Raw genomic sequence first — 15,931 nt, 5'->3', positions numbered from 1 at the left:
GACGGCAGCGACCTCTACAGGAAAACGATGCAGGCAGCAACAACACGGTGAGCTTTAATTTTTGAATACTTTATACTCACGACTTTGAAATAACCACTGGCATAGGAGTTGAGTCTTGATTTATTTGATTTGAATGTTTCATCGAATATAAATTTGTACCAGTTACTTCATGCAGTAAAAATGTTGCTATTTTGTGTTCAGATGTGTATCAAGGGTACATAATTCAGTTGTTTTAAATGTCTTCGTTTGAAAGAACACGACAACCAAATGAAGCGAAGACGGATATTTGGTTTTAAAAAAAAGAAGAAGAAGAAAAAAAGGAGTTACAAATTTAAATAATGTATTTATTATTTTTTTAAAATCATTTTTTGTTTGCGAATTGTACAATATTTTTGTCACATAATTTCCATTCTTGACCACCTCATTTTATCATTTGTCCTATTATTGACTCTAGATAGATGTTACTACAGTATTACTTTGCATATTTCATGTTTCCTTGCAAAACACTGTGCAGGTAATTTATGTACAATTTGCATTAAGGCGAGGCAGTTGGCCATTTTTTGTGTCACATCACTGTGCCTTTGACACATCTTTTGGTGCCACATTAAATACTAAAATAGCGTCATTCAGTGTTCAATCTTATTCTCAAATCACATAAAGATTAATTCAGCTGGTCATGCTCCTTAGTTCACAAACAGCTCTTGATCAGATGTTAAGGCCTTCAAAATTTATATTTGTATGTATATCTATGCATGTGTGTGAGTTTTAGAGGGAGGGTGAGTGTAAAAGGTCATCAGTTTGTGAAGGAAGATGCCTATGTTTGTATGAACGTACATGTGTGTGTGTGTGTGTGTGCATGCGCTTTCATGTTGCTTGCATATTCACAATTTTAAGATGTATTAATATGCCTTAGTAAGCATGCATATTTGAGTGAGTCCTAAATATAGATTGTGTATTGCAATGCCTACTTGAATATATGTATGTAAAGAATGCCAAAAGTTGGATTTGCAGTTTGCATTCATACTGTGTATGCTCTCATGCCTGATATTTAGTGCAGTGATGCGAGTCCCCACCACGTATGCAGGGATTGCATTCTGATTGTTTTCTGTTTTGACTGGATTATTGCAGTTAAAGTTACTGAGGTGTGTGTGTGTGTGTATGATTTTGCCTTTGTTGCTAGTGCTCCTTGGGTGAACTGATTTTCATGGCCATAATCTTGATGTTTTTCCATGGAGTCTTGTGATCTATGTTTTGCAGTGTTTGTATGCTACTGTCAAGGTCATTCTACGGATGTTTAGACTATGGATTTTATTTCTGGCGGTTCCATGGGTATAGCTACTGATTTTATCTCAATGAGATTTTACTTTTAAAATTTAATGGACTAGTAGGCATTCTTGTGCTATGAAAGGCTTGTTTTAGACTCTTTGATTAGATTTGTGTTTTCTGAAGGTTATCAACATCTTGTCAAACAGTTCTTTCATATAATGGTGGTAGAAGACAATTAGGGACGACAACTGTTGTGCCCTATATAGAAGTTTGACTCTCCGTCATTGTGCTTTCTAGATGGACACAAAAGACAAACCTTATGTTTTTTTTCTGCACTACATATGATTGAAAACACATTTTTGTCCCACTGCAGTTCCTCTTCTTACAACATCAAGCCGGAGCTGCCTGCTCCCCGCTATTCAACACCCAGCAACAACTACTTCTCTGGCGATGGCAAGTCCTACTTGTGGGGAGGGTGTGCCTATTATGTCCCGTCAGAACGCTCCTGGATCAAATATCAAGACTTCCGCTCTCTGCCTCCGGAGACCAGAAGAGATGCTAAGGACCTCCAATCAGAAGACAGCTGGGTGAAATTTATGAGGAACCGTGATCAGCCGTCAGGTAAATTGAATATGTTTGTTTTCTTTTTTTATACACTTTTTGTGTGTGTTAGCATTTTAAGGGGTTTTTCTCGTTATATTTTGGGTTCTGTAGCCCAACCTTTAGTACATTTTAAATTTTGTTATTATTATTCAAAAAATGTTTTACACAAACCTAGCACAGGCACTCAAAGCCTGGGTTTAAGTGAAGAAGAGGAATCTGCTCTTTTTCTTTTTAAAGCAGATGAATAGCGAATGTATGGATCTATCCATAGGTTTTGGCACCTCCTTGAAACTGAAATTTAACACAATATTTTGCGCCCAAAGTGTTGACACTAACGGCAGTGTTTTCCCATTTGCTCAGAACTTATCAAAACACAGGCATTAAGGTGTGCTTGCGTGTGGGCTGGGAAGAGGGATAAACAATCATGGCTAATGATTTTCATACAATCCTTGCAGCATGTTGTATAACCATTGCTTATAATATTGAACAGTTATGATATTAACTGTTTATTATGTTTTTTCCCGTCTTTGAATCATAACTCAATTTCTGTAGAATTATTGCAAAATAACCACAGTGTGTTATGTGTATTTGCAATGTGATGAAATGTTTGAATGTTCTTTTTCAGCAAGGAGAAAAAAGAAGAAATAAGAAAATGTGGTGATCTGTTTCACTGTTTTGTAATGTTGATCACTGCTATGTATTTGTTTGGTAACTTCAGCATTGAAATATTGAAGCAGAAGTTAAAAAAAGAGAAAGATTTCAATACTGCTGCTACAAATACTGCTGCTGTTGTTGCTGCTCCTCTAAAATTAAAACCACATAAATAATGCATGTTGTGTTGCACTGCAGGTTACTACTTCCCGCGCGTAGGCATCAGACCCTGCAATGTGCCGGAGCTGAAGCTCAACGGCTACACGCGCGCTCTGCCATCCATGCCCGGCAGAGAGCTCTTCTTGCAGCCCTGGCCCAAATCCGACGCCTGGACCCCACCAGTACGTAGAGGTCGTGGGGAATACTATGGCTACTACCATGAGCGCATCGAGAACGAGCGGGAGCGTCGCCACCGAGAGCTGCCAATCACCACGCGGATTGATGCAGGCCATGTTCCAACCTTCGCCTACAACAGCCGCTGGGGATTTGACCAGCCCTGAGCTCTGACCCCATGGAGTGTTGTGCTGTGATGTGAAGATTTCTGTGTACATCCATTTTGTGTATGTTACATTGGCCTTTTTACCACATGTGGTGCTGTGATAACTACAAAGAAAAAGAAAAAAGGAAAAAAGAAAGTCTTTGCGCACCATATCTCTGACATGAATGAAAAATTTCATCATGGTTCACTGCTGAACACTTTGCTTCTGTATTCAGGACCCTAGCTTATTTGTTTAACGGAGATGGAAAGTGTGATTCAAACATGATTCATCATCTTTTCTTTCGAAACAAATAAGCTTTGGACACTGAGTACCACTGCCAGCTTAACAATAGGAAGACAGCATGGTGGTTTGGCTGTTTGAAATTTACAGCAACAACAAAAACCAATATATCTATACATGCTTGATGAGACAATCACAGATGAAAAAGTCTTTATGATACAGTCATTTGAAAAACATTCTAACAATTTTCTGTTTATGCAAGAAAAATTCAACTGTCAGACTTGAAAAATTAAACAGACTAACACATCAATCTTTGTGTGTTTTTTTTTCAAAAAGCTTAAGGAACAATGTAATTTTGTAAAAATGAAATGCATAGTTGGCAGTGGCAAGCAAGTCTACAGCTGATGCTTTAATGTTTCATATTTTGGTAATTCAAATGTCAGAAGTAAAGTTGATTAAGTTATGTTGATCTCATTTTCTTAGGCTAAATGCCCATTATGCCTAAAGACAAAACTTGTGTTATCCACCCAAGAATTTTAACTGTCCTGACATCCCACTGACTTATGTTTGAAAAAATGCTTGCTATCTTTTGTGTGTGTTCTTTTCCTTTTCTTTTAAAAATTCAAGCAACTGTGATACTTGTACAGAATGATTTGAGTGCAACCAGACCAGAACATATTAATATATGAATAATGAAAGGAAAAGCTTTATAGCATGCATATGTGTGAGTGCGTGTGTGCATGCATATATATATATGTCTGTGTGTGTGTGTGTGCAGCAAATAAAGATAATATTTATAAATTTTTTTTTTATAAAAGAAGCTTATTGATTGCATGCATACATGTGTGTGTGTGTGTGTGTGTGTGTGTGCAGCAAATAAAGATTATATTTACAACTTTTTAAAAAAAAAAGAAGCTTATTGCTTATTGACACACGAAGCAGAAAACTGATAAAATGCTTGTGAGATTACTCCTTTGTTTCGACATCATACCTTGTTTGCAGTGGTCCATATTTTCTTTTTTTTTTTTTTTACTATCTTTTCTCATGTCTATAGTTGTTTTATTATTTTGTGTTTTTCTTTCACAGAACTACGGTCAATTAAAACCTGTGACACAAATGCAATATAATGGTCAGTTTTATTTGGATGAGAGTATATAGATTCAATCATCCCATCATTATCACAAACACTTATTCTTGTACAGTCACAATTCATTATCTGATCTCAGGATTCTGTACACAGGATTATTCAATACACATTTTTTACACATACACCCTTACATATTTTCTTCTATAATGCCTATCCCTTGTGTTCATGTGGCAGCACAAATGTGACATTACTAGACAATGCCAAAAAGAAGTATGCTATAGTGAGTTGCTATATAGGTACAAACAAAACTGCTGTAGTGTAATGCTACAAACAATTACTGTATGCAGCATATCATGATACCAGAATCAGCTGAAAATATGAGGGGTGAGAATGATCCTATCAAAAAACAACAACAACAACACACACCATATTTTAACTATCTGCTAATTAACATGATAGTGAAAAGTGAAAATACATAGAAACCTCCCAAAAGGAGGAGTTTGTATTATACTCCATGTTTGGTGTTTACATATACTTACCATGTCAAACTGATGCAAACTAGGCCTATGGTTTGCTCTGTTTGGCCAAATTTCGCGCGGCTAACAGTGAAAAGACGCCCCTCTTAGTCTGGCCCGCTCTTAGCAAAAACAGTACTTTAGCCACATAACCAGCTTAACCAGTTTTCTGATGACCTAAAATCTTTCCAGACAATACTTGGAAAAGAATCAGGATGTCATTATACACAGGTATGATCTTAACAAATATTACTCCTCACAACAACTCTGAAAACTTGGTAAAAAGTACACAGCAGTTTGTGAAGAACAATACTGATTGTAATTCACAGTGCCATATGCTCCCATTCTGACCGAATAGATTGAACACATCTGTCTCTGCTTTCGACTTCGTGAAGAATCCATGAACATTTATGGATGATCATAGCAGATACCTGTAAACAAAACAATCTTGTGTAATATTGAGCACAATAATCGGATTTAAAGAAAAAAAATAAGAACACTGTTAAAAAAAACAACAAAAACGTTTCGCAACACAGTATGATTTCTTACCTGTGCAAATAATTGCTCTCCCTTATTAAAGTAAAATTTACATGTAATGATTAACACACCTGAGAAAGTGCCACATCCCATCTTGCAGCTTATATATACTGCTAAGAGAAGTTTTCTTCCTTCCCATTTTGAATTTGTTGTTAACAGTCAGTACATACACATACACAGACAGACAGATGGACACACACACACACACATCTCTATACACATACATATACTGTCTCTAGTAAGTCTGTGTCGCTTTTTTTATCTGTTGAAAAAGCAAACTAAACCAACAAACTAAAAGAACAAACAAAATGAAAACCAAAAAAAAAACCCAAAACAGAACAAAGGAGAATATAATTTTTTTTTTTTTTTTTTTGCAACACACACACACACTCACTTACAGACATACACACATACAGAGAGAAGGAAGAAAAAATGTAGAAAAAAAAACACCACCACTCCCTCACCATGCAGTGCGAGCCGTGACAGCCTCCTTGCGAACCAGCCGTTTGGGGTCGTCGATGGCGGTCTTGAGGGACTTGACGACGGCAGCCTTGTGTGGCTGCAGTGCAGCAGCCGGGAGGTGAACCATCTCCCCCACACACTGCACCGCCACGATCCGCACACTCTGCCACACAGCACGCAGTGGATGTTATGTGGTGTCATATTTTTATTATACATATTTTTTTTTTTACATACATTTGTTTCTAGCTATTTTTATTTAATCCTTATTAAAAATTTCCTTGTTTTGCAGTTATGGATCGCTACTTGCTGGTATCTACTGGTAGGCTTCTAACATGTACAACTTATTGTGTCACCATTTGGGAACGCCACATCCCATTTTCAAAAACGGGCTTACCTACTTAAAAAAAACACAAAACTTTTTACATTTGTTTTAATCCTTATATATATATATATATATCTATATATATATATCTATATCTCTCTCTCTCTCTATATATATATATATAATCCTTATTAGAAATTTTCCTTGTTTCTGCAGTCATGGGTCACTTACTTTCAGATAAGCTGGTTTCTACTGGTGGGCTTCTACATGTACACCAGTTTATTGTGTCAGCTTTTTAATCCTTATTAAAATTTTTCTTTGTTTCTGCAGTCATGGGTTGCTTACTTCCAGATAGGCTGGTCTCTATTGGTGGGCTTCTACATGTACACCAATTTATTGTGTCACCATTTAGGATTGCCACATTTCGTTTTCAGAGACAGGCTTATCTACTTGAATTTTCGCTTCCAAGTCTAGGACTGCATTTTTAAGATACACTGGTGGGCTTTTTGCACCTACACCCATTCCTTAACCCATTCAACCCCGAGGAGCAAGGCAGGCTTCCTTACCATTGTGATGCAGTAAAAATTAAAAAAATACACTGAAATTGGCCAGTTTTTTCCCCCTTCAAACTGACATGTGTTCAGAAAGCCAGATATGCTGTAGAAGTTATTGTGCTTTGCTTGTGGTTCATACATATGTAGAAACATGGAATGACTTTGACACTCAGGCAATGCTAGACAAATGCTTAGGCTCAAGGTTGAATGAGCAAAGAAACCATTTGAACTGCCACGTTTTATTTTCAGGGATAGTACATATGTGTTTAACCCACTAAATGCTAACAATGATTATTGGGTCTCAAGTGTTGGTAGGTTAAACTTCTGCATGCAAACAAACACACTGAAGGCACTGAAAGGGTAACAGCTCAAATGAAACATATGCGAATGCTGGACAATAAAGATGATAAGTCAAAGGATCACATTCTAATGCTGAGAACATCATGAAAGAGTTTTCCCCTTTATGTGTGATGATGGAGGATACATGACTTCTTCCAACAACATCACACACACACACACACACACACAGACACACACACACATGCCCAAGCACACACACACACATACGCGTATCCACTCACACACAGAAACGCATGCCAACACACACACACACATACACACAGAACACCCTCACACTTTCCACATCCCCTCACCATGGTAGCGGCATCAGTGGCCAGAGAGAGGCAGTCGGGGAGGATGTCCGACAGGTAGGAGGTGAGCAGCTGGGGGGAGTGTTTCAGGCCCGCGGTCAGTGCTTTCAGCGCCTCCATGTGCAGCCTGGGGTTGGAACCCCTCAGTGAGGAAGCCAGCACCGGCATCAACTGTCGAGACAAAACTTAATCATCAGTCAGTGTTGCTTACACTTGTACAGCCCACCACACTGGGTCATGTCAGGGCTGAAAAAACTAAATACTGGTCCCACAGAACCAGAAAAACAATAACAGCAACAACAACAATAACAAAATGGAAGAGAAAATTATGCAGAAGTACAGTCATGTTCATGCACATAAACCCAGGGCATACCTCTAATGATGACCATTCCATCAATTTATCTAACTTAAATTAAAAGACCTTACCCATAAATGAGGCTAACAGCTGAAGAAGGTATGGTCAAAGACTTAAAAAAAAAAAAATCCATACCACTAACAATGCCACTGAAAGAATTAAAGTTTGACATCTTGTAAGTAACAATAAAGAGTATGGCTGTACATTCTGACTGATCATAAAAGGCGAGATACATCATTGGTCAAATTTATGATAAAGACTGAATACTTACAATATCTCCATCACACACACACACACACACACACACACACACACACACCATAACCAGACTGAATATCAACAATATCTCCATCACACACACACATACACACACACTATAGCCAGACTGAATACTAACAACATCTCCATCACACACACACACACTATAGCAAGACTGAATACTAACAATATCTCCATCACAAACACAGACACACCCACCCACACACCCCCACACACACACTATAGCCAGACTGAATATTACAGTATCTCCATCACACACACACACACAGACACACCCACCCACACACTCACTCACACTCACACAACACACCCCCTATAGCCAGACTGAATACTAACAATATCTCCAAAACACACACACACACACTCACACGCACACACACACACAACTTTTATTCATGCACCCATCCATACACACAAGCTCACCCACTGGGAAAAGGAACAGTGAAAGATAGAGAGAGATACTGAACAAAGCACTGACCTGTGGCAGCTCACTGACAAGCACCTGTTGTGGCACATGGGTCAACATGCCTGCCACAGCCAGCAAGTAGTTCTCCTTCACTTCTGAAACACACACAACTGTATGACATAAGTGCTGTCTGATACACATATGATAATAATAATACTAATACTATTCTAATACTAACAATAATAATAACAACAATCATATACAGTACACATAAGGCAAACACCATCACATGAAGATATAAAGAAAAAAACAAGAAGTAAATAAACCAAGAAAATAATACAGATTGTAAATATGAATCATCAAAATAAAAACAACAAGAAGAAATATGCTTACACACAGACACTCACATGCATGCACACACAGAGAAAACCCACCCGCAAGCACACACACTACATGCAGACTTCATCTGGAAAAAAAAAAGGGCGTGAAGGTGGAGATGACGGGCGCAATAGCCGAATGGTTAAAGCGTTGGACTTTCAATCTGAGGGTCCTGGGTTCGAATCACGGTGACGGCGCCTGGTGGGTAAAGGGTGGAGATTTTTCCGATCTCCCAGGTCAATATATGTGCAGACCTGCTAGTGCCTGAACCTCCTTCGTGTGTATACGCAAGTAGAAGATCAGATACGCACGTTAAAGATCCTGTAATCCATGTCAGCGTTCGGTGGGTTATGGAAACAAGAAAATACCCAGCATGCACACCCCCGAAAGCGGAGTATGGCTGCCTACATGGCGGGTTGAAAACGGTCATACACGTAAAAGCCCACTCGCGTATATGTGAGTGAACGTGGGAGTTGCAGCCCACGAACGCAGAAGAATAAGAAGAAGAAGGAGGAAGAAAAAAAAGGAAGACAGACTAATGGGTGAATAAAAAACAAACAAAACAAAACACCAGCAAAGCCTCAACTTTGAAGACTTAACCTGATTTCTACTTTCAAACTACAACCCACCAAACTGTGGAAAATACCCATTTGGCTGACAGATTTTGTAATACTGTTAAGGTGACACTGGAGATGATGATGAGAACTGGAACAGTTGCGAATCAAAAACACCTCTTCTGAGCAAATTCTACTTTTTTTTGTGTGAAACAGAGTAACTGTTATCAGTTACATAATTCATTCATGTTGGCTTACATCACATAAGCTGCAAAAAGAAAAAAAGAAAGAAAAACAGCGCAAGTTGACCGTCTTATCTTTTTTAGTTAGTATTCACATGGGAAAAAATCAACATAAAAACAGATATTGCAGTCAATGTTTTCCATTGAATGCAGTGCTTTACGGAGTGCTACAGTCCAGCATGGTACAATGCTGTGCAGTACACATGGTACCATCCAACATGGTACTGTGCTGTGCTGTGCTGTGCACAGCAGCACAATCCAGTATAGAAATAAATACGCTACACTCACCATTCTGTGTTCCACGGAACCCAGACAGAAGCGAAGGTAAGTTCTGCACAAGGAACCTCTGCTGGAAGGTGGGGGTGACGATGGCCCCTACACTGGCACACAACACGTCAGGGAACGGTGTCATGATCACCTGGAAACTTTCCGCTGCCTTGCCACCCAACTTGGGCTCAGACAGAAGGCTTGTCAGCTGAAAAGTAAACGGAGTATGGCTGCCTACATGGCGGGGTAAATAAAACAAAATGGTCATGCACATAAAATGTTACAAGTCTGTCTGAGTGTGTATGTATGCGTGCCTGAAATCTGACTGAATGACACAGGAAACGAATGAAGAACGCCCGATGGCAGCCATCAGTCAGCTCTACCAAGGTAGGCAGCCTGTTGTGCAAATGACCCCATGTTTGTAAAGCACTTACAGCTTTGTCTCTGACTGAGGATGGGTGCTATATAAGTTTCCACATATTTCATCAATTTTTGTTTCCCTAGTATTTATTACATTCCAGGCTGCATGTAAACAAAACCAAAGACTCTTTTGTTGTACAACCTTTATAAGAAATCGCTGACACTATCACACAAGAAAGAAATACTGTTTAACCTACTTCGGGAGGTTATTGGCCGTAGCTACTTTCGTTTTCTCCGCATAGGCGGGTAGTAGTTTGCACAGGACAGGAATCAGACCCCTGCCGGAGTCTGCACTTGTGGGTCACGGTTAAGTATGTGTAATTAAAATACTGTTACTCTTGATGAGAAACCACATGGGCGGGAGTGACTGATTCTTGTAGTAATGAAAAGTTTGCTGCTGGGGTTCAGGGGTCGCTTAAAAAAAAGCGCTTATTTTAATACTGAAACAGAGTAAAAATAAAGGCAAAAACAACAACAACAAAAAAACAACAACAACCAAAAACAAACTAAAATACTTATGCAGAAATCCTTATAAAACAGAAATACTTCCACCCAAGGAAACAACAAACAAGTACTGTCACTTCTGAAGAGTCAGACAACACTTCTCTCCAAATGTAACGTAACACTTGTTTCTTCTTAAATCATAACCATTTCTCTCTGCCTTATTTAGTGTGTGCAATAACAAGTGACAAAGAGTTTTTTTTTTCCCTTCTGATTCTGACCTGATGAACTCTTCATGATTCAGAACACTTCTGTAGCTCCTTATCTGCTGACCAGATGACAAGCAAGTATTCCTGTACAAAGCTCAATAAAAATATCCTCCTCCAGCGTTCATGGGTAAGCGACTCCAGTGTCCACTCATTTCTATAGGTGAACGTTTATGAATAAGACCATTTCTACCACATCAACTTAAGACGGCTGTATTCTTGTTTTCAAAGGTTGCAAAAATAATCAAATCTGGTAGAGAAAGAAAGAAAGAAAGAAAGAAAGAAAGAAAAAAAAAGAATTGAAAACTGTACCATGATCCAGAATCAAGTTCACAACTGCCCTTCCTCTTCCTCAAAATTTAAACATATACTGCTGCTGACCAAGCCTCCAGAATGCTTAATCCTTAATCTCCCTCAGTGGCACTGACATTCCTCTTTCCTCTTCCGCCCATAATCTTGATGTCATACTCAACCAGTCTCTTTCCTATCAGCAGCATGTTGCAAATATATGCAAATTGTATTACTTTGAAATTTGCAGAACTGCACCTATTTGTCATCACCTGACTGAAGATACAACCAAAACTCTCCTCTGTGTCTTTGTGCTGTCTCGCCTGGATAATTCCCAGCTTGTCGGTTCACCCAGCTACCTCACTGCTAGGCTTCAGAAAGTCCACAACCATGCTGCTCGTCTTGCCTTTCATTCCTCTATATTTGATCACGTCTCTCCTCTCCTTCATGCTTTACACTGGCTCCCAGTACAGGTAAAAAATATTTACAACGTCGTCTCTCTTTGTTTCAAGTCCACTGAGGCTTCTGGTCTACAGTATCTTTCTGATCTCATTCATCCTTACATACCCTCACGCCAACTCCGCTCTTCTTCTGATAACCACCTGCTTAGGATCCCCCTGTTTGAACCAAAGTGTATGGCCAACGCAGTTTTTCATACCAAGCCCCTGTTCTTTGGAATTAACTTCCTCAGCCTCTCCGTCACTCATCTTCGATGCAATCTTTCAAAATCAGATCCAGTCTGAAGACCCACCTTTTTCCCTCCTGAATAACTTTCAACAGCTCATCCCTTTCCAGTATAAACTAAAATGACTGTTAGTGAATGAGTGAGTTTGAAAGTTTCAGAATTTGTTGGTTGTATTTTTGATTGTGCACTATTCATGATAGTGTGCTATGACTTGTGTGCATGTGTGTGCTTGTGTGTGTTGTGGGTGTGTGTGTGGGGGGAGGGGGGGGGGGGGGATGAATGATTTTTAATGTTTGGTATCTTGTGTTCAATTCCTCCTTTTTGATATTTACGAAAATGTTCTATATGTAAACGCCTAGGGCATATTTTCAAGATTAGGCGTAAATGCTCATAATAATGATTAAAAAAAATCTAAAAAAGACTGAAGATTCACCTGTGAGGTCAACTCAGCCGATAACCTATGACCCCTGACGACCATGGCCTTGGTGACCCAGGCCAGAAGGTTCAAGGTTCTCTCCTGGAGGTCAAGGTCAGCACACTGGTGGAGGTCAGAGGTTAACCGATGACACAACTCCTTCATGCTGCTTTCCAGCTGTGGACCTATTACAAAACATGGCATTACTTACAACCTATACTCATCATTTAACAAATGTAAAGGGGGTGGGGGGGGAGGTATTTTACAAACATATCTTACGTGAGGAGCATAAGAATCATATCAAATCCATACGTATCAGCACATACACATTTACACAATACACACACAACGATCTGAAAATACAACATAATATAACCTAATACCTGATGGCATTTTATTGACAACAGAAGCCAGACACCGACAGGCCTGGGTGTGTGTGTGCTGATCCTCAGCTTTCAGTGCCACGTCTGGCAGTTGTGACAGAACAGACTCCGCAATGGCCTCTTTCTGAAACAACACGATAAAGGAAAGAATTAAGTACAAGGATGTCTCCAAGAGAGGGAAGTGTAGGTGGGACAAGTGAGAAAGGAACAGATGCTCTAAGAATCCAAAAGTTTAAGACCCCCCCAAAAAAAAACAACAACAACCCCAAAATCCCAAAACATTTCAGTGCCGTGTTTTATGGCCATAACAGGACTAACAATACATGAAGATTACACCATCAGTTCATACCCACACAGTCACAGACACGCACATAGACATACATACACACACACACATGCATGCATGCATGCACAAATATGTGTACACGCACACACACCCTTTTCCACATGCACAGATAACTCACAAAGTCCTTAAAAACAGGATAACTGCACACAAACCACATATCATTTCTGAAGAACAGGACAATTAAACATACAAAACAGATGATGTTTACAGAACAGGATACTTACACACCCAAATGGAATGGATTCTGTACCCACCTTCCCATCCCATCGTGGGATGACAGCCAACAACAGATGAACCAGTCTGGACTGCTGCCATGAGGATGTCGCCTGGAACAAACAACCTTGTCTGACCACTTTGTCTTTCAAAGTTATCATGTATCAACGTCGCCTGGAATAAAGAAAACCCCTCATCTGACCACTTTATCTTTCAAAGTTATCATGTATCTCTTTCTATTTTATCATTCTATCTCTTTACTGATTTAATACCATTTTTGATTGAGCATAACACATGCATTAGCACAAATAGATGTATGTGAATGCAAACACACAGACAAAAACACATACACATGTACATGTGCATGCACGCTCATAAACACAAGCACATAATATTGTATTGTATTGTATTGTATTGTATTGTATTACAGATTTCTCTGTGTGAAATTTGGGCTGCTCTTCATTACAGCGCCACCCATTTTTTTGTATTTTTTCCTGTGTGCAGTTTTATTTGTTTTTCCTATCGAAGTGGATTTTTCTACAGAATTTTGCCAGGAACAACCCTTTTGTTGCCGTGGGTTCTTTTATGTGCGCTGAAAGCAAGCTGCACACGGGACCTTGGTTTATCGCCTCATCCGAATGACCAGCGTCCAGACCACCACTCAAGGTCTAGTGAAGGGGGAGAAAATATCGGCAGCTGAGCCATGATTTGAACCAGCACGCTCAGATTCTCTCGCTTCCTAGGCAAGAAGAAACTGCTTGCTAAGTAGAGTTCAGTTGAGTCAAGTAAGTCTGTGAGCCTTTGATGAAAATAAATAATCTCAATCTGATTCACACACACACACACGCACGCACACACACACAAAAACACACACACACACACACACACAGAGCCCCCTACATATAACTTACACATCTATACATGAGAAAAGACACAAAAATAAGCACACATCCACAGACCTAAAAAGTGGACATAAAAGCAGACAGTACCTTTAATGGTGACCAGCCTTTATAATCATCACCATGACTCCCATGCACCACCAGACCACACAGATGGCTGACGATGTCTTGAGATGTGCTGTAAAATAACAGCTGAACAAGTCAGATTTAGCTTTCAGTTTGATGAAGCTTTGCTATATATGATCCAACTCCTCGACACTTTTCATGTATCAAACCTGACCATTTTCACAGATTAAACCTGACTCTTATTTGAAATACAACCTTTTATTATTCACAACACACAAAGCCTGGAAGTGCCAGAGCATTAAGCCTGACATCTCACATAAAACCCTGTACTTTCCTACATGAAATCTGGCAACTTCCCTGCGCAAAACCTGACACCTCTTGCATATTACCTGACATTTCCCTCCATAAATAAAACCTGACACTTCCTAGTACTAAACCTTGTATATTCCTCTAAAAAATCCTGACATTTCCAAAGAAAAAAACCTGACACTCTAACATTTCCACACATACTAAACCCAACATTTACAAATATAATGCCAGACACTTTCATAAAAAAAAAAAAAAACAAAATCAAAAAAAAATCTGACACTTCCCAACATAAAACCTGACACTTCTCAAAACAGAATCTGACACCTCTCAGATCTGATCCCAACACTTCCCTGTATAAAACCTGACTCTTTCTTACAAAAATCCTGACTCTTAATGTACCAATCCCCAAAGTTACCTCTATTAAAAACTAACACTTCCCCAATCCAGTACCTCTATTAAAAATGAACACTTCCCCATGCACAATCTGACACTTCCCAGTATTAAACCTGATACTTCAAAACATAAATCCTGACACTTTCCAGCACTGAACTTGGTACTCAACTGTACATCCAGCAGCAAGACGGCAGTGCGCAAGCCGTCCACAAGGTGCGACAGCACCGACGCATGAACTGCACGTTTCTCATCAGGCCAAGAGGCACAGCCAGGCCACAGGAAGCAGAGCACTTGTGGGAAGGAGTGACGTGACTAGGAAGTCAGGGGGACAGATGGCCGCTGGCTAGGACCTGGGATAAACTGCTGGAGACGGGAACCATGACGTCTTCATTGCCTGCAACAGGAAGAAGAAAACACCCTGAATAATCTTTAAAAAGTTATCTAAATATATATGTAGACAGTATACAGTAAGAGAAAAAGAAAGGTGCATTAACGCTAACAACTGTACTCAAAGTGTGCACATATACATGTATACACACAAAACTTACCCTGCCACCCACCCCCATTCCTCTCAAATGGCCCTGATTACCTTCATCAACACATCGACTGATGTGTCCTGCATTGACGAGACCAGGTATATCCTGACTCCCCTCTCAACGGATATCAGTGTGATGACACTACAGGCAACTGATCATGGGTGTGATCAAACTGTAGACAACTGATCAGTACCTGGTAGTGGTGTTCACCAATTGCTTTACCCCAAAATTAAGAAATGAACTCATGCCTGATGTTCATGACTACCTGCTCACGAATGACTGCAGTAAACAGATCAAAACCTGACATTCCTGATTACATGTGCACAGTACAGCACGTGAATCATGATTTTCTATTGCTGTGCATAACCCAGCACCTGAGGGCTTGAGATAAGCAAGTAATTTGGCTACGGTTAAACAATCAGTA

General features: G+C 39.6%; 2 protein-coding genes across 2 annotated transcripts; one reads left to right on the top strand and one right to left on the bottom strand.

The window, feature by feature from the left end:
* Nucleotide 1: 1 nt before the first annotated feature.
* Nucleotides 2-4,247, top strand: LOC143293753 (uncharacterized). Its single transcript, XM_076604967.1, has 3 exons — nt 2-47; nt 1,640-1,887; nt 2,719-4,247. Exons 1-3 carry the CDS (start codon nt 28-30, stop codon nt 3,018-3,020), a joined length of 570 nt encoding a protein of 189 aa, XP_076461082.1. The 5' UTR covers nt 2-27; the 3' UTR covers nt 3,021-4,247.
* Nucleotides 4,248-4,361: 114 nt separating this feature from the next.
* Nucleotides 4,362-15,292, bottom strand: LOC143293752 (MMS19 nucleotide excision repair protein homolog). The gene is made up of 10 exons (XM_076604966.1): nt 15,141-15,292; nt 14,294-14,381; nt 13,346-13,417; nt 12,746-12,869; nt 12,381-12,547; nt 9,869-10,055; nt 8,479-8,561; nt 7,370-7,537; nt 5,843-6,003; nt 4,362-5,272 (listed from the first exon to the last, which is right to left on the bottom strand). The coding sequence occupies exons 4-10, from the start codon at nt 12,753-12,755 to the stop codon at nt 5,260-5,262; spliced, it is 789 nt and encodes a 262-aa protein (XP_076461081.1). The 5' UTR covers nt 12,756-12,869; nt 13,346-13,417; nt 14,294-14,381; nt 15,141-15,292; the 3' UTR covers nt 4,362-5,259.
* Nucleotides 15,293-15,931: the final 639 nt, after the last annotated feature.

Source organism: Babylonia areolata, chromosome 19 (genome assembly GCF_041734735.1).
Source record: "Babylonia areolata isolate BAREFJ2019XMU chromosome 19, ASM4173473v1, whole genome shotgun sequence".
In the NCBI taxonomy this organism is placed as follows: Eukaryota; Metazoa; Mollusca; class Gastropoda; order Neogastropoda; family Buccinidae; genus Babylonia; species Babylonia areolata.
The sequence above is the reverse complement of the archived record's forward strand: the minus strand, read 5'-3'. Positions and strand labels throughout refer to the sequence as shown.